The sequence below is a fragment of the Cervus canadensis genome, chromosome 8 (genome assembly GCF_019320065.1).
Source record: "Cervus canadensis isolate Bull #8, Minnesota chromosome 8, ASM1932006v1, whole genome shotgun sequence".
NCBI lineage: Eukaryota > Metazoa > Chordata > Mammalia > Artiodactyla > Cervidae > Cervus > Cervus canadensis.
Genome location: NC_057393.1, coordinates 14,705,541 through 14,725,008, shown reverse-complemented (window position 1 = coordinate 14,725,008; position 19,468 = coordinate 14,705,541). Strand labels below are relative to the sequence as shown.

Genomic DNA, 19,468 nt, shown 5'->3' with positions numbered 1-19,468 from the left:
GCTCTATTTCTAATAGTACAAGATTAGAAACAACCAAATGTGCATCAGTAGAGAACTATTAGTAAATATCCAAATGTCAGAAGGCTATGCAGCTGGTAAAAAGATTGGACTTTTTATGCACTGATATGGAATGGTTTCCAAACATATAGTTAATTTTAAAAATCAGTTTGCAAAATAATGTACAGAATGTGTCAATCATTTATATTTTTAAATAAAATGCGATATATATATATACTCATAATGCATAGATAGGCTACCTCTGGAAGGACACACAAGGAGCTGGTGAAGCATCATTTTTTAAACTCTGTATTGTATCAGATATAGAAGGGCATATATTACCTATCTATAAACATGAAAGAGAAAAAATTTAGGAAAGAAAAATTAAGCCCTAAATGCCCATAGTTCTACATTTTAGTGTCTGGAGTCCTCACGTGCTCTCACTGCTCAACTGAGCGGCTGCTAGAGATTTAACCTTCCTTTCCTGCCCAGAGGATGTCACATCAGCTCTGATCACCTTAATGTGGTTTCAACCGTTGAAGCCCTGACTCAGAGCTATGCATGCAACCCACAGATGAACTTGACAGTGAGGTGAGCTGAAAGGGAAGTAGGCAAGGGAAAGTAACCTCTGAGCAAACTGTGACAGATCATGTGATGATTGTTTCTCTTAGATCTCGTCAGATGCTTATATTCCTCTTGCTTTTCTGAAGAAAATATCTTTTTTTTTTCCCACCTTAGAACTGTGCCCTCTCACCATTCCCAGCTATGAAATCCACTCTGAGAATAAGGATAAAATATCTATGAACTCTATTCATATGTACATTCTTTATTTCATTAATTCATAAATACCTGTGTTGGTCATGGTTCTAGAAGCTGGGAGCACAGCAGTGGCCAAAGCAAAAGAGGTCTGTGTCCTCATGGATTGTATTCGAGATGGGAAAAGCAAGAATGCAAATAAATAAACAGAAAAACAAGAAAGATAATTATAACTTGTGATGAGTGATGAGAAAGAAGCAAATAAGGTGCCAGGGAGGAAGGGTCTGGGTGGGAGGCTAGCAGTGGAGGAGTTGCAAAGGTGGCTAGGGTTGGCCTCACTGAAGAGGTGACATTTAAACTAACTTTTGAATGACAAGAAGGAACCAATGCCACAGAGGTCTACGGGAGGGAGTTTCAGGCCAATGCAAAGGCCCTGATGTGGGAAAGAACTTGGCAAGTATGACAGGGGCCACTGTGGTATGTGGAGAAGGTCAAGTGAATGGTAGGAAGAGAAGAGGTCCAGGGAACAGATAGAGTTATCCAACATTTCCTCTATAAAAAAGCCAAGACATCATTCTAATAGTCATGTAGGAATATGAGAGTTTGACCATAGAGAAGGCTGAGCACAAAAAGAATTGATGAGTTTGAATTGTCATGCTGGAGAAGACTCTTGAGAGTCCTTTGGACTGCAGGGAGATCGAACCAGTCAATCCTCAAGGAAATCAACCCTGAATATTCATTGGAAGGACTGATGCCGAAGGTGAAACTTCAATACTTTGGCCACCTGATGCGAAGAGCCAGCTCACTGGAAAAGACCCTGATGCTGGGAAAGATAGAAGGCAAAAGGAGAAAGGGGCAGCAGAGAATGAGATGGTTAGATAGTATCAGTGACTCAATGAACATGAATTTGAGCAAATTCCGGGAGATAGTGGAGGACAAAGAAGCCTTGCGTGCTGCAATCGATGGGGTCGTGAAGAGTTGGACATAACTTGGGGACTGGACAACGAAAACAACAATCACCCAATTTACCTATTTTGCCCAGGTTTTATTACCATAAATCTCATCCCACATTAGCACTGCAACATCAAAGAAAAGCATTTGTCTTCTCCAGTCTTCGTCAAGTGCTCCAGTACCTTCCTACATCATGTAAACAGATTTCCAAAGCTTGAATACCTCATCAGTCAGGTCAACCAGATGGTTCAAGTCTAGAGTAGGGAGAAATTTATTTTCTATTTCAATTTATTCTATGTGAGTATTTCCCCTATTCTTGGCAGCTGACACTCAACAAATCTTGTTGATAACTTGCTCAAAATAACTGATATTCAACAACTCCATATTTCATTCTGGATAGTTCTGGATTCAAAGCCCATTTTATCACTCATTGTCTGCATGATATTATAAGCATGATATTAAAGGCTGGTGCCTCAGTTTCCACATCTGTTTACCTACCTAATGAGGTTGTTGTGAGATTAAAGTCTCAGTACATGTACTTTTCAAAGTACATGAAAAGTACTCTGACCACACATACTAAGCCTCAGTAACTGTTGGCTGTTATTCCTTATTAGTCCAAGGGAAGTCCTTTCTGTTCTCTTCACAGGAAGGGGGCCCTCTAGCCTGTATCCAGTGTCCTGTTTATTCAGGAGCAGTGTGAACTTTGACAATGAGATATATTTAACTTGGAGGTGGTTAGGACACCAAAGGCTTGGCTGTGTGAACCAGCCAAGCTGCTCACAGATGCTTGGGTAAGTGGGTAATTCATGACAGCTTCACAAGGTAATCTCATAGAACAGGTGTGCAAACTTCAGAGGCTCTGAGGAAACTCAACAGACATTTTGTGGTCTGGTGACATGGGCTTTTATAGGCCCCTGAACCCAGCTATTCCACATTATAGCAGGATAATATGATTGCTCTTGTTTTAAACCCTTATGTTTTGGGTTGGCTCATCCCATAGCAATAGGTAACTGGAACACTAGTCAGTGGGGAATTGTAGTCAGAGGATATTATTGGGGCTGTTGACTCTGTCTTCACTGCTCATATGCTCAAGTATTACTAGACTGCCAAAAAGAGACAAACAGGTTTTCTTAGACCCTTCCCTTTGCTATCAGCTACTTGCAAGGGCATTTCCATTCATTCTAAGTGAGAATGGGTTCATTCATGGTTAGAGTTTGCTGCAGTGTTCTTCCTGGGACTTGTAAAGTACTAGATGATCAAATAAAAAAAATTGGAAAGTGGGGTCCACTTGGCTCATAATTACATGCACAGGTACATAGGTGCAAAGTTAGACCTTTCACCTCCTTTTAATCAAGCATCTTTCATCTTCCTAGACTTATGGGAAGATTTGACCTCTGTTATTAATCTTGTTTTGTGTATTTGTGCAGACTGAAATATTAAGTGCACACAGCATGCTCTATCATTACCTGCTCTTTCTCTGAAGCAGTGTCCCAGTGATAAGACTTGAGTATAAGAAAATGGCCCAGGCACTTGATCCAGGGAGAAGAAAGTTCCAGAACATCCAAAAGGGTAAGTCTTCCCATAGCTGTGAAGCGGGGAGGCAGGGCACAGAGCCTTGAATTCCCGAGTCTTTGCTTATTACTCTGGTCGTGCTTGGTGAAGCTGAGTGTCTGAATTTCTTGTTGATGGTGAACATCTGGGCAATTTCTCTTTTCCTGCTGGGAGCAGCCAAAGGTAAGAAACATCCCACCTGCCTCTTGGGAAGGACTTAAACTCATCATCTCAGCATTGGCCAGAGAAACCTCAGCCATGGCTGGGTTTCAGACAGCTCCAAGGTTCCACAGAGAGGCAGATAGGGCTGCCCCAGTGCCTGGGAGAGGAGGCAGTTTGTGGGGGACCTGCCTCAGAGCATTTCCCATCAGCACACCTTTATGCCCAGGGTACCTGGGGCCAGACTTTTCTAGATAAAGCATTACATCCTTGTCTGGGTTAACATATTGACTGACCAGTGCCTGTTATCACATTATTAGTCAAATAAACACATCTGAAGCTCTGGGGATAGAACTTTTTTTAAAAAAATTTCAAGGGAATTGCTTTCCATTGTGTTGGTTTCTGCTGTACAATGTGAGTCAGCTCTCAATGTACATCCATCCCTTCCCTCTTGCCTCTGGGTCATCGCAGAGCCCCAGGCTGAGCTCCCCGGGCCGTATAGCTGCTCCCACTAGCTGTGTAGTTGACACATGGTAGTGTACATATCTCAATGCTACTCTCGAAATTCATCCCACCCTTTCCTTCCCCGCTGTGTCCTCAAGTCTGTTCTCCGTGTCTGCCTCTCTATTTCTGCCCTGCAAATAGGTTCGTCAGTACCATTTTTCTAGATTCCATGTATATGTGTTAATGTACAATACTAGTTTTTTTTTTTTTTTCCCCTGACTCACTTCACTCTATATAACAGGCTCTAGGGAACACAGAACTTTTAAGTTTTGCTGGTGGTTTGAGGCAGAGAGGTCTCTGTGGGATTCAGTGGGACAGGTCCCTAATCAGAAGATGGGCTTGGGGGCCAGGCATGAGGCAAGACTCTGCCTGGTCTTCAGCCTGTCCCCAAGCAGGGGAGTGACCAGCCCAGCCTTGGGAGCTAATCTCTGAGCAGAGTCATCCTTTCTGTCCAGGAAACGAAGTTTGCTATGATTCTATTGGGTGCTTCTCTGACTCCGAGCCCTGGGCTGGGACTGCAATCAGGCCCTTGAAAATTCTCCCCTAGAGCCCGGAGAAGATTGGCACCTGCATCCTGCTCTACACCAATAAGAACCCAAACAACTTTCAAGTGAGACCTCTGCTATTCTAATGTTGTTGTAGAGGAGTGCGCGGCTGTGTCTACTCGGGGACCAGAAGTTCCTTATCCCTGTACCCTTCTCCTCCACCCCATCCTACCAGCTGCTCCCCCAGGCCTAGCCAGACCTGGACAGAGTTGGTCTCTGGTTTAAAAAAAAAAAAAAGGCTTGAATGAATGTTTTACTTTTGTCAGAACCTCTAGCTGGTTATGTGATTCTGGTCTGTGGCAAAGAGCTTACCAAAAAAAAAAACAAACAACCTACGGAAGTAGACCATGAGTCACAATCCAGACCTAGTAGAGGTAATGATTCCTGTCTTGAGAAGGTGGGGCAGGGAGAGGTCAGGATGGGCTTCCTGGAAGAGGTGGCTTTTGGCTAAACTTTGAAAAGTTGTGGCATTGGAACAGGCAGAAATGGGGCAGAAGGAGACAGGCCAAAGTGACTGGGCTACAAAAACATGGAACCCTTCTGTGTTTGTCACAGATTCTCCATTCCTCTGATCCATCAATGATTGAGGCGTCCAATTTCCAAACAGACAAGAAGACCCGGTTCATCATCCATGGCTTCAGAGACAAGGGAGATGAGAGCTGGCTGGTGGCCATGTGCAAGGCAGGGCCCGGCTCTAACCCCTGTGGCCTGTGCCACAGGCATACGCCCTTCCTTCCCATGAATGCCTCCACCTCCCTTTATGCAATCTCAAATAGTGAACTTGGAAACAGGAAACCCTGACATATTGAGGTTTTACTATGCAATTAAAATGCCTCTTCACAAAAATAAAAAGCCCTTTCCACACTTCTGGACTGCATCAGCAGCCTGAAGCAGTGGCATTTGCTATGTGAGCAATCACTTCCACCCTCTCATTTCTGATTAGATCATGCCTAAACGTTGTCTGTTTCATTTCAGTGAGGCTACTTTGTATTCCCATGGATGAGGGATTATGTTCCTTTTGTTCAAGTCTTTCCCACTTCCCTAAGAGTCAGAGATATGTGCTATGGTCGTTTATTTGAGATGCGAGGAGCTAAGGCTGACCAGGTGCCCAAAATGGCAGAATGTGTGCGTGCTTAGCTCCTCACAGATTCTCGTGTCCAACTCTTTGCAACGCTATGGACTGTAGCCGGCCAGGCTCCTCTGTCCATGGGATTTCCCAGGCAAGAATACTGCAGTGGGTTGTCATTTCCTCCTCCAGGGGATCTTCCCTACTCAGGGACTGAACCTGTCTCTCTTGCTTCATCACCTGGGAAGCCTTTGCACTAAACTGCAGAATAGAAAGTGCCAAAACCCACCGTAATAGAGCGTCTTTAGGTCAGAAGGATAGGTGATGGAATAACACACATGTGTACACATGCACATACACACACATGTACACATACACACAAGCGTACATGTGCAAAGGCACACAAACACACACATAATATACCATCCATCCCTTCCTTTCTTGTGTTCACTGATTCAATATGTTTTTCTGACACCTAAGAATTTATCTTAACAGCCTGCCTTCCACACACACATTAATAACTCCAACCTAAAATGTCAACAGGAAAAGTTACAAACCCTGAAAAGTGAAATCATTCTGCATTTGACCTCGGATTTTACCAGGTATTTAACTCAGTATCGCTTCTGTCCCATCATTAATAAGTATCTTAATGTGTAGACTGTAAGATATAGTTTATACTCCAAATTCTCCAAGTTTGTAAGAGATTCCTCAGGGCTGCTTTAAAAATAAAGGTCCTGAGAAAACAACTGTTGGTATCTGTGTGTGTGACCACACATACTAGTATCATGTATGTGAAAAGATTCTTGATGGATTTTTAATTTATAGCACCATTTTAGACTCAGTCTGGTCCTATGTCTTCCTTGGCAGAACTTCTAAGCATATATCAGTTCCTGTGACATCCAGGAAGAAGTTTCCCTTTCAGAATTCTCCAATATATTTTAAATCAGTACAGTTCCATTTTTCAAATATCTGCACTGTGTCTTTCTTCTGTGAAATACTATGCTATCCTAACTCTAAAAATAGTGACCCTTCCCTCCCACCTTAGAACTTAGTGCCCTGTAGCCTGGGGTGAAGCAAGCCCAGGCTTTGTCAAGAGGCTAAAAGGACCCCTAGTGGTCAAATCCGCAAAGTCAGTTAGACCCGGGCTTCCAGACAATGAATGCACTTGAGACCTTTTCTTTGCTCAACAGGGCTCTTTAAATGATGCCCTGGTTTTATCCACCTTACTGAATCAACCTTACTGAATCTAGTCAAAGAAAACCAGAGTGGTCCGCTTTTAATTAATCTACAAGCTAGAGAGGAAGCTAATTTGCCTTTCTCATAACAAACCCCCCGAGGGATAATTCCTGCTGGCAACAAGATTCCTAACAAAGTCAAGTTCATCCCAGTGCTCCTGCTAGGAAGGGACAGAAAGATGGCCAGTGGTAACTCTCAGGGACTATTTCTGAGCCCTGCTTGGATGTGGATTCATAAGCCCCATGATAACCCCCTGGGGTCTCTCCAACCCCAGAACATGTTTGAGGTAGAGGAGGTGAACTGCATCTGTGTGGACTGGAAGAAAGGCTCCCAGACCACCTACACTCAGGCCCCCAACAATGTGTGTGTGGTGGGCGCCCAGATGGCCCAAATGCTGGCCATGCTCAAGGTGAGTGGTGGCCGGGCTGCAGAGGAGGCACGTGACACGCACTGGTCTCTGTATGAAGATGCAACTGAGGGTTCTGTGTTTAAAGAGGAAATATAATTGATAGCGCTCTCAGAGTCTTACTCCTAAAACTCACTTTGAATCGAGGCGCTGTGGATCTGTAGACCTGTAATAAATAAGTACATTTGGGTGAACATCTCTGAGACCAGCAGGTGTGAACACTTTGAGCTTTGTGTTGTTTGTTTGTCCATCCGGTATTTAGGAGCACAGTGTCAGGAGCTCTGCCAGGATGTAAAGAGGACAACTGTGGTCCCGGGCCCTGGGGGAGTTTACAGTGCCAATAGGGTGTGATCAGGGTTCTGGTGTGGGGATGGGGAGGGGGTAGCTATAAGGCTTTATAGGAGCACATGGGGGTCAGTGAATCTAGTCCCCATGTGTAATTAAGGATATCTCCCAGAAAGAGACATCTAAGTTGAGAGCTGATGGCTAAGCTGTAGATGACAACAGGAAGAGAAGTTGAAAACAGACCCAAATACAGCATATTTGAGGAACTGCAAGTCCCACAAAAAGTGTGGGTAGAAAAAGAGTCTAGAAAAATAGGTGTTGAGTCAGGAAAGCTCTGAGGCTTTTGTAATGAGTTGGGTTTCATCCTAATGGCAGTGGAAGGTTTTCAGCAGAGGAGTAATGGCTTTAGGTTTGCAAAAACCACAGCAGAGAAATATCCTGACAGTACAATCTTCCCTCTCCAGTTGAACTACAGCTACTTACCTTTCCACCTCATTGGCCACAGCCTGGGGGCCCATGTGGCGGGAGAGGCAGGGAGAAAAACTCTAGGCCTGGGCAGGATTACAGGTAAGACTCAAGGGCCAGGGCCCCAGGTTTTGTCCCCAGTAGCCCCAGGACATGATACAAGACTCCCTAGCTTGGAGCTGGCCCCAAGGAGTCCATCCCCTTGGCTGTGGCAGAGCCGGTTAGAATCTGCACAGAACATTTGGGAAGCTCCTCAGAGGCCTATCTTTGTGGCAGGGGAGGTAGTGGCTTTGTTCCCTTTGCTTCCTCCGCTCTGTCCGCATTCCTCCTCTCTAGATCCATGTTTTCTGTTGCTGTGGTTCTCTTAGCAGGACTGGGCACCCAGGAATATGCAGAGCAAGACTGATATGAACATGAGCAAACACAGTTAAGAAGGATTCATGTTGTCATTCTTTTTCCCTTTCTCTGAAATCAAGGGCAGAAGAGAACACAAAAATTCCACTGCCTTCATTGGCAGAAGAAATACCATCACCATCACACCAAAAGCATCCTTTTAACCCAAGCAAAGCCTTTAAATTATAACAACAAATTACACCAATGAAATATAATCATTATGAAGCTAATATAACTATTACAGTAAGCATAGATTAAGTGCCTACTTATCCCAAATACTTTGCAAAGTGCTTTACATTTTTCTCATTTAATCCTCAGAACTAAAGAAAAAGGCTGAGGGAAGCAAATGACTCACCCAAGGTCACACATCTAGTCAGTGATAGAACTGACACTCAATCCCAGTTCTCCTATCTTATGGCTTAAGCAAGTCTCTGCCTTTATAAGAACGCTACCATTTATTTTCAAGAGACAGTTATGTTCGTGCCTTTACAGCTTCTCTGATAAAATCTTCAAAGACAACTGTTAAATCCAGGAGTCCTGTCAAGAAGGAGATATAGTCAGTAGTGTCCAACTCTTTGAGACCCTAAAGAGCCTGGAAGGCTTTACCACAAGTGCCACCATATAGTCAGGGGAAAATAATACTAAATATTTACTTACATACCCGTAACAATGTGCCAGTCACTTTGCCAAATGCTACATATCCTATCTCGTTTAGTCTTATCATAGCTGAATTATTACCCCTATTTTATAAATGGGGAAACTGAGGCATAGAAAAAGTCAAGTGATTCACCCAAGGTCATGCAACTTGCTCAAGAAATAGCCAAGCAGGGCTTTGGAGCCAGGCATCCCAGTCCAAGACGGCTTCCCAGATGGTGCTAGTGGTAAAGAACTTGCCTGCCAATACAGGAGACATACATGGGTCCGATCCCCCCGTCTGGAAGATTCCATTGGAGGAGGGCATGGCAGCCTTCTCCACTATTCTTGCCTGGAGAATCCCATGGACAGAGGTGCCTGACAGGCTATGGTCCATAGGATTGTAAAGAGTTGGACAAGACTGAAGCGACTTAGCATATACACACACATGCATGCATCCTAGTCCCAGAATCTGTTTTGAATCAGGATACTTACTGATTCTTACTACTTCTCCCCTTTTCCCTTCAAACTTGGGAAGGGAAAGAGAAAACTGAAGAAAAAAGATATACAAGGAAGTGGGAGAATCTGTTGTAGAAAAAATAAATCCTTTCCTAAACAAAATCTGAATTTCTTTTTCCACCTGCCCTTCTCTATCCATGCACTAGAATGTAATAAGCATCATAGAGACTTGATGGCTCCATATTTCATACCCTGGCCATGGCACTGCACGGCTCCAGGGTATTCCTGGAGTTAGTTGGGTAGTGCACAACCTGGGCAACTGTACAACCTCCATCTTGCTGGCACCTACAGTCAGACCTATTGTGTGCAGCACTGGCCATCTCTTTCAGGATTGGATCCTGCAGAAGCAAATTTCGAGGGTACTCCTGAAGAGGTCTGACTCGACCCCTCCGACACTGGCTTTGTTGATGTGATTCACATGGATGCAGCTCCCCTGATCCCATTCATGGATGAGCCCTGCAATGTTCCAACTGCAAGCACTTTGCAATCGTGTTTTAAGCAGGAGAGCCCTGCATTAGGAAAAGCTCACCGCTGTTCTGAATATTTCAGGCTTTGGAACGAAACAACAGGTGGGTCACCTTGACTTCTTCCCAAATGGCAGAGAGGAAATGTCCGGATGCAGGAAGAGTGCCCTGTCACAGATCGTGGACCTAGATGGCATCTGGGCAGGTAAAGGCTGAGCAGAGTGGGGGAACCACTTCCCTGGGGGAGCAATGCCATTCCCACAGCAAAGCTTAACAATGAAAACACTGTTAAGCAATCTCCCCTTCTAGACCTTATTCTTAAAAATACAGCCATGTGTCATTTGTTATATCTCAGTTCTGTTGGTTGTTATTTCCTTAAAATATTGTTGTGGGTGTCCTGGAATGAATAAGCAACAAGATTTACAAAATCATTTCTTAAAGCTGTTAACTCAAACTGTCAATTGATAGCTACCTAATAAAGGAAGGAAATACCATAAAAGTAACTATCCTGACTTGAAGAGAATTTTTCTACCAGTTCTTGCTTATGATATGGTTCAAGCTTATGTTACTGGCTTCAACTCCATGGATAAAATGGGAATATTCCCAATCGTGTTCATGGCAAACCCGTTTGCATGAGAGTCACTGCTCTTCTATGTTGGGGCAGCAATAAGAAGCAATCACAGGTAATGAAGGTTAGGGCAGAGACTTGCTACTCAATGTGGCTGTTCTTTATCAACGGTCAGCAACTGGGATTACGGGCCTCATTCAGATACAGCTCTCTGTATCAGATAAAGTCAGAATGACAACGAATAGCTGAAATTTTCAGCCAGACTGATCGTTTGGCCCCACAAATGATGCAATATTTTTATTGAATGTGAGCATAATGACTTGGCAGGGATGAACACCACTGAAACAAATGTTAAGGCTGAGGACCAATGTGTTTGTCTTTCATGGCTTTATGAGGCTTTGAGAGAACAGAGTAGCATAGACTCTCCATCAGTAACAACCAAGCAAGTTCAGGCCGGGTCTTGAAGATGTGCTATGATAGCTACCACTTGGCAAGAGTTTGTAGGGGCGAAGGAAGGTTCTAAGAAGGAGCAAGACATTGTGAGAGTAAACGGAGTGCTCACATAAAGCCACCTAAAGCTAGTCAACCTTTTTTTTTATTTGCCTGAGTGTGTCATGAAGATGTCCTTGTCCTGCTTTTGTCATGTCTGGGAGGTCATGCCACATTTGATTGTGTCCTCAAGAACCTTCAACCTGGTGCCTGGGACACAGGACAGCACACAGGTTAGAGGCTGGGCTCAAGCACCAGAGAGGCCTGGGTTTAAATCCTAGCTCCACCACTCCTAGCTGAAATCTGAAACCTGAGGCTGGAGTCTATATGACTTTCTGTAATTAAGGATGGTGTTTTACCCATCTCTGAAGAAAAGTGAAAGTGTTAATTGCTCAGTTATGTCTGTCTCTTTGCGACCCCATGGACTGTAGCCCACCAGGCTCCTCCATCCATGGAAAATCCTGTTTGCATGAGAGTCACCACTCTTGTCCATGGAAATCCCGTGGACAGGCAAGAATACTGGAGTGGATTGCCATTCCCTTCTCCAGGTGATATTCCTGATCCTGGGATCAAACCTGGGTCTCCTGCATTGCAGGCAGATTCTTTACTATCTGAGCCACTAGGGAAACCCCTGAAGAAAAGTGAGGGTTATAGGGACAATACACGTAAAGAGTTCAAAACACTGCCCAGCAATCAGAAAGCAGGCTTTCTATGTTAACTGTCATTTTGTGTCTGGATTTTGGACTCATCTTAAATTTCTGAATATATAGTCCCATCCCACTTGGAGGGAGAGGCAGAGAAGTTGTCACGGGACCCCGGCCACCTGTGCAGACTTCCTCATTTGCTTCATCAGGAACCCGGGACTTCATCGCTTGCAATCACCTGAGAAGCTATAAGTACTACTCAGAGAGCATCCTCAGTCCCAAAGGATTCACCGCATACCCCTGTGCTTGCTACAGGGACTTTGAGTCTGTAAGATGTCATACCACCTTGAGTCCCACGGTGGTGCTGTTGTCCTGCTATGTTGGGGTCTGCAGTACTCCACCAGTTTCTGATCATCCCTTATTTTTTTTGGCACTGCTTGCCAGAGTTCACGTGGAGTGAACCCCTCCGTGGAGTGGCGGGGGAAAAACCTTTAAGCAGGAGGTAGCTACAATTCTAGAAGAGTCACGTGGAAGAGGAAGATTCTGGGAAATCAGAGAGTAGAACAATCAATTCAGTGATCTAGGAAGGTTTCCTGCTGGAGGCAAAGTTTGAATCTTGCTTGGAAAATCATAGATTTTAGAAGGAGGAGGAGGAGAAGGAGTGCAGATTTCTGACTAAAGCAGAACAAAAATAGAATGTGTGAAAGAAGAATATACACACCAGAGAGAAGGAAAGGTGGATGCCAGGCTGGCGGCCGGGGGAGAGGGGTTGTGTCTTATGCAGCTGGCAATAAGAGAGACAGAAGAAATGATACACTGGAGCCTGGTGTGACCATCTCTCCCCAGCTCCCCATTCAGTGACATCACGTTGGCAGCCTGAAACTAGCCACAGTCAGAGAGTATTTATAGCATGGAAATTGGTAGACACTACAAAAGACTTTTTGTTCCAGTGTTGCCTATTAATCATTCACCAGCGCACCACTTGATGGAAGCCATATTTGATCTAACCTGGGGCCCAGGCATCAGTATTTTCTAAACCTCCTGAAGTAGTTCTAATGTGATGTGCCTCAGGCTTGGGTACCATATCCTGGATGAACGTAGTTTAGACACCATCTATTCCAATCTCTTTCCAGTTATAAAAGAGGAAACTCAGACTATAGGAAAATTGCTCATAAGATGGGTGGATCATAGAGAGACAAACATACCTTACAGCCAGATCCATCTTTCTCATTAGAACAAGTGCTTCCCCTGTCCAGATGAAGGGTGCCCACAGATGGGACACTATGCTGACAGATTTGCTGGCAAGACACGTGAGGAGCAACAGAAGTTCTTCCTGAACACAGGAGATCCCAGCAAATTTGCTCGTAAATTGTGTTGTGATTATCCTGCCCTGGTAAACAAGGTGTGATTTCTGTTTTACATAAATATAAATACTACATAAACAAAAATAACCTGAAATATTTGTGGGTACATTTTATCTTAGTAAAAGGACACATTCACTCAAACTACCCCATTTAAGACTCAACTGAGAATTTAGAAAGGGTCTGTTTTACTTCCAGTTTATTTCTATGGCATAAAATGAGCTCATGCAAATAGCATGGCTAGTGGGCTAACAGTGATTTACATGTTTCTGTGGCCATCTTCTCTGAATTTATGCCACCCCACAGTCTTTTGTTCTCTTCATCATAAAAATTGTCTCATCTACATCTGTTTTCCTATTCATTCAAAATTTATTTGATACCAACTCTTTGCTTGTCCAACCCACTTAGAAGCCCAACTCCGATCTCTCCATTTCCAGCCATCTATCCATGTGTCCCTCTTGATAATGGGTATGGGGGAGGGGTGACTATCTGGTGGAGGGTGAATAGGAATCAGAAAGGGGTAATTTCTCTCCAAATTCAGCTGAATGAGCTCAGACAAAGGGTAGAGACGGGCATGTTTCAGCCACTTTGTGCCAACTTGCCCTATGAAAGTTTCTTAAGATGTTGCACTGTAAAAAAAAAGAGAGACTGTGTATATACAAATACATAAATATAATACAAGTCTTATATAGTACTTTAAGTCAGGTTTATTGAGATATAATTTATGTACAGGAAAAGTCAGCCTTTGTGGTGTATAGCTGGTTCTATGGGTTTTGATAAATGAAGAGTCATGTAGCCATCTCCACAATCAAGACAGGGAATATTTCCATCACTGAATACATATTTATTTAAAAAGACGTTGATGAATCAATCCTTCTTCTGATGTGGTGATGCATGAAATACATGCCCATATTTTAAAACGACAAATTAAACATTCAAAAGCCATATATTATTCCTCAACTAACATTTATTTATGGACCACAGACTGTGCTAGACACAGGGGGTGCAGGGAGGATGTAAACACTCTAGTATGAAATTTATAACGCAGCAGAGAAGATGGAAACTGAGCAGGCAGCTCCAAGTGCATTGGGCTTGGCAGATTGCTGCTGGGATATCGGGGGGACAGAGCACACAGCCTTGACCAGAGGAAGGAGCAGAGAAAACACCTCTGAGGACCTGAAGGACATGTCGAAGTTAGGCAAAGGGTGTGTGGGGGTGTGTGTGTGTTTACACGCCTATGTGTGTGCGTGGGAATGTGTGTATATGAGTATGTGGGTGTATGTGTACATCTGTATACGTGTGTGCATGTGTGTGTTTATGGGGTTTTCCAGGTGGTGCTAGTGGTAAAGAACCTGCCTGCCAGTGCAAGAGGTATAACAGATGTGGATTCAATCCCTGGGTCAGGAAGAGCCCCTGGAGGAGGGCATGGCAACCCACTCCAGTGTTCTTGCCTGGAGGATCCGTTGGACAGAAGAACCTGGTAGGCTATAGTCCATAAAGTCTCAGAGACTCGGACACAACTGAAGCAACTTAGCATGCATGCACGTGTGGGCTTATGTATGTGTGTGAGTGTGTGGTCATAGATGTGCAAGTTTGTGTGCACATGTGTGTGCTCCTGGGGGCCAAGACAGCTCTTCAGGTATAAATCTTGATGACCTCTGTGCTGGAGACTGCTCAAGCCACAGAGAGGCAAAGGAAAGACAGACCTGGCCCTTGAGACTCTGAGGACGCATCCCAAGTTACCTTTCAAATGTGGGGGCAAGCCCTCAATCCTTCTCTTCTCACCTTCACTCAAATCACTGTCCTTCTAGAGTGGAGCTGTCCAACAGAAGTCTAGTTGGCGGTGGAAATGCTCTGTGCTGTCCAGGGCAGCAGCCATTAACCATGTGTAGCAATTCAGCACCTTCAATGTGGCTAAGGAAACTGAGGAGTTTTTTTTTTTAATTTAATTTAATCTGAGTTTAAATTTAAGCAGCCACGTGTGACTAGTGGTCCCTTTACTGGGGTGGGGCCACTGCCAGATGTGTGCTTCTCCTTAGGGCCTAGCTCCAGTTGTAGGTTAACATGTAGAACTTTCTATCTCAATGCCTCAGTGTAAGGAATGGGGAACAGGGATCTGAGATGTGGATCCACTCCCTTGTGCATGAATAGACTGAACTCTTTTCTGTGCCCTGTGCAGGCTGGAGATATGGCGTTTCTGTAACACTGTCTGGAAGAACAGCCACTGGTCAAATCAAAGTTGCTTTGTTTGGAAATAAGGGAAACACTCGTCAATACAATGTCTTCAAGTAAATTTCCTTTTCTGACACCATCTCTCACTTGGTGATACACAGGGCTTTCATATGCATACATTGACTGCTTGCATATTTTTCTGAATGGCTTTTAAATTATTTACTTTATGTACTGAAGCTAATTTCAGATTTCTGCTAACAAGTGTTCTTTTCTCAATTATAAATCCAGGCATTTAATTCTTTCTCTCTCAATAGATAAGATTTTTTAAGATTAAATCTAATGTTATCCCAGATATCATGTTTCCTGACTAGCCTAGTCACACATGTGTTTTGTGTTAAAATAAGTGAATAAGTTGTTATTCTACAAATAATTCGAGCAGAAAAATATGAAAGAATTACATGGTTTTCTATAACAAAGTTTTGAAGATAAATGAACTTACATGTGAAGAAATAATATTTAAATAGTAGTTTGAGGAACTTCCCTGATGGCCTAGTGGTTAAGACTCCTAGCCTCCACTGCAGGGGGCACAGGTTCGATCCCCGATTGGGAAACGAAGATCCCATATGCCGTGTGTCATGGCCAAAAATAAATAGTAGCTTGAGACTGATGGCATTGTAACTGAGTTTTTCATTTTTCTAACCTTTATCTGAGAGTTAGTTTGGAAAAATTATCTAATTAATCTCGAGTAGAGAAAAGTGGCAGGGACTTATATGTTCATTAGAACTTATTGCAGTGAATGGGAATGTTTCTATTTCTCTATTTCAAGTGGGATTATCAAACCAGGCTCCACCCTTTCCAGTGAGTTTGACGCAGATATTGATGTTGGAACAATTGAGAAAGTCAAGCTTCTTTGGAATAACAACGTGGTAAACCCAACCCTCCCCAAAGTGGATGCAGCCAAGATCACCATGCAGAAGGGAGAGGGAAAGACCGAGTAAGTGTCTTTGCTGGCTTGTTCCTGAGGATGTTTGTAGAAAGTTGCATTTGTCATGGAAACTCACCCCAGAAGGTCAGTTAAGGTTCAGCCAGGGTCCTCAGCACTCACTTTGGGAAGCATGGATGATAAGGCTCCACTTTCAGTAAAAACTGAGGAAGAAAAATAAGACAGATAATAAGAAATAGTTTCTGAGGGATATAAGGTTATAAATATGGGTTGGAGGATGGCTACATGTTAAAGAGGGGACGGGCGACCCATGAAAGCTCAGAGTAATAGAAGAAGAAATCAGTTTTAGCAAAAGATATAAAATTTGAGATGAGACAAGAGAGAGCTGAGATGGCCATACTTGCAGAATATTCATCCTGACCCGTGATGTCCCCAACTGTCCCAGCTGGGGGGCATACGGGGGTAATGACCAAAGCTCAGACCCCAGGTCCAGCCAGGAGGACACCCCTGTGGGGCTCGGCAGAAAGGGGCTTCTGGGCTCCTGGTCACTGACTGAGGTTTGGGAGGTCAGGTGGGGTCACTAAACTCAGGCCCCAGAGAATGTCCCTCCCCTGGGCAGAGGGACAACAGGGTTGGCAGACCTCACAGCTCTCTCTTCAGGCTGGATGACCTCTGTGAGGTCCTCCTTGTCTCTCAGAAGGAAGGATGGAGAGGCTGGCCCAGGCGGGTGGTCAGCAGAACAAGATCCTCTCAGAGAGCACAGCACCAAGGAGGCAGGTGGGGAATGCTGGGCAGGCCGGGGGTGCAGCCAAGGCCTCCCCTGCCGGCCCTTCCAGAGAACACTGGGGCTTGAAGGTCAGTTCCCCAGGCCCTGTAAGGAAGTAGAGCCGTTGCCTGCATCCTGGGACCATGTGGTTAAAATCAGGTCAGAAGAATGTGGTCTCATTGGAATCTTTACAACACGAGGCATTCCCAGGAGATGACTTGCTCACAGGTACATCTGAGAAAGGAAAAAATACAAGACCGAATCAGCCAGGGCAAGGCACCCTACAGTGTCTTTCTGCACTTTCTAGAAAGGGACCAGAATATGCTTGAGGATATGCCTGAGGCCCTGAGTCCATCAGCTGTCACCTCAGCTCTCCAGAGGCCTATGTGCAGCTTGCCCACCTGCTAACTCCAGAGGGAATCTATCCCAAAAAAGCTGGATGGTAGACATCAGATATTTTAAATATAGGAAGATCGAACCTCACCAACTAGTCTGGGGAATAAAAATGCTGAATTCATTAATTTATTCAAATATTTTGCTGTTGGGAAAACAGCCAATAAGTAACATTTTAAAAAATAATAATAATTGGGAGACCAAAGAAAAGTAAGACTTTGGTCCAACCTCCTTTCAGATACCCCTCAGATTTTTTTAGTTAATATGTGGAAGTTATCATGGTTTCAAGTCCTACCAAGGAATCTGCTGACAGGAATTCTCTCCAGTGACATGGTGTCAAAAGAAAAAAATGTAGTTTTCTCCCCTTTCTTTCTCTCTCCGCCCAACACTGGCCTCCTCCCTCCCTTCCTCTCTGACCTGATTAAGTACCAGGTATGCCAGGAGTACCGGAGGGGATGCAAAGACAGAGGGGAAGATGCTCTGGAGGGCTCAACAATGTCGCTGTTGGAAAATTAGACTTATAATTGATGCAAAAGGTCAAATGACATAATAAGAACTCCCTATGAGGGGCCCAAAGAGAGTGGCTGGGAAGGCAGGCAGAGGGTCCGGGAGGATGAAATGGGCAGGGGTAGGCCAGGCTGCTGAGGGCGGGCCTCCCGTGCAGAGGGCCGGAATATGATTGGAGGTTAGGGTTAGGGCTTCCCGGAAAGACAAATGAAATACAGAAGGAAAATGGGGAGGGGCCAGTGAAGGTGAGGAAAGAGGGTGAAGCTTCAGAGCTCATAGGTGGTGAGACCTGAGAGAAGCCCGTGTTTCCTAGAAGAGCTATAACCATAACCACTTACATCTGCATTGTTTTTTAATTAATTATAAAGCTTTTTTACATGTATTGTCAGGAGACATATTGACATGGAATTCTCACCAGTCATGGAAGAGAGCTACGCCCTCTTCTACATATGACACCAGTGGTGAGACTCAGGTAACCAGCTCCCTGTCATGTCGGGAAGACAGGAGAGGGGGAGCCCCAGCAGAGAGCCAGGCCCCCAACTCCAGGCTTGAAAGGCAAGATCATGGTAGCTTTGGAGTTGACCCAACCATAGAAAATATGGGCCATGACGTCAGCTAGACCTCTATTTGCATCTTGGTCTTCCACGTATTAACTGAGAGCCCTCTGTGCCTCAGTTTCCTCTCCTGTGACGGAGGACTCGTGACAACACCTCCGCACACTTGTGTTCTGAGAAGGAAGTTCACGTCGCACGCACAGTGAACAGCTAGTGTCTTTGCAGCTAGTAGGAGCCCAGTCTACTGTAGCGACTGTATTTTCTGGAGCTACTGTAAGGTTGAATCGGGTCCTCAGAGTGACTGAGCCAAGAGTGAGTCCATCTGTAAATCCATGTGCCAGGGTTTTGGGGTGCTCTCATGGGTTGTAGAGAAGGAGAGCTGTGAGAGGCCCAGTCCCTGCTTCAAGGAGCTCACAGTCCTGGCTGCCAGAGTGCCCAGAGACCATCCACCCCTGATTGTGTCCTGAGTCCAGGCCAGCCCCACCCACTGGAAGCCCCCAGGCAATCAGCCCTCCAGGAACTGTTCGAAGCTACCAGCCTACGTCCACTGAATGAGTCCAGTTGCCAAATAAGGATGCCCAGCACTTAGAAAGCATTCTTTTTCTCTCCACAGACACAGATTCTGCAGTGAAGACACCGTGAGCGAAGATATCCTGCTCACTCTCGTGCCCTGTTAAACGCCAGGCGCGGTGCCCCTGCGTGTAACACCAATAAAATCCGGTCATGCATCTATCTGCTCACCTCTGTGGCTGATGTCAGCTGCCCCCTATGGGACTTTGGGAACTGAATATTTTTAAATGTCCTGCACATTTTCCGTATATTTGGGTCTCCTGCCCTTGACCTCCAGTTACCACACCTTCCCCTCCAGTTTCCTTGGTCCTTGGGCCCACTGTCTTCTCCTCACCTGAGGGGGCGGCAACAAACAGCGGAACTAGAGGGTGGGCGTTGAGGGGCCTCCTCAGAGCTTCAGCCCAGCCCCTTCATCTACAAGTGAGGAAGGAGTCCCAGAGCGGGTTCGGGGAGGGTGGCGGGGGGTGTTCGCCGTTCCAGCACAGAGTGGGTCCGTGTCCTGTCGTTGGGACTGAGGGTCAGGGCCCCTCCCGGCTGCCTTGAGGTCACGGAAGGCCGTGCTAGGACATGG

General features: G+C 45.0%; 1 protein-coding gene across 1 annotated transcript; it reads left to right on the top strand.

The window, feature by feature from the left end:
• Positions 1-3,389: 3,389 nt before the first annotated feature.
• PNLIPRP1 (pancreatic lipase related protein 1) lies at positions 3,390-19,004 on the top strand. The gene is given in 12 exon segments (XM_043476226.1): positions 3,390-3,438; positions 4,374-4,528; positions 5,019-5,144; positions 7,040-7,174; positions 7,921-8,023; positions 9,796-9,913; positions 10,014-10,135; positions 11,841-11,959; positions 12,866-12,995; positions 15,172-15,280; positions 15,991-16,158; positions 18,941-19,004. Coding segments are annotated over 12 exon segments (1,398 nt in total).
• The last annotated feature ends 464 nt before the right edge of the window (positions 19,005-19,468 follow it).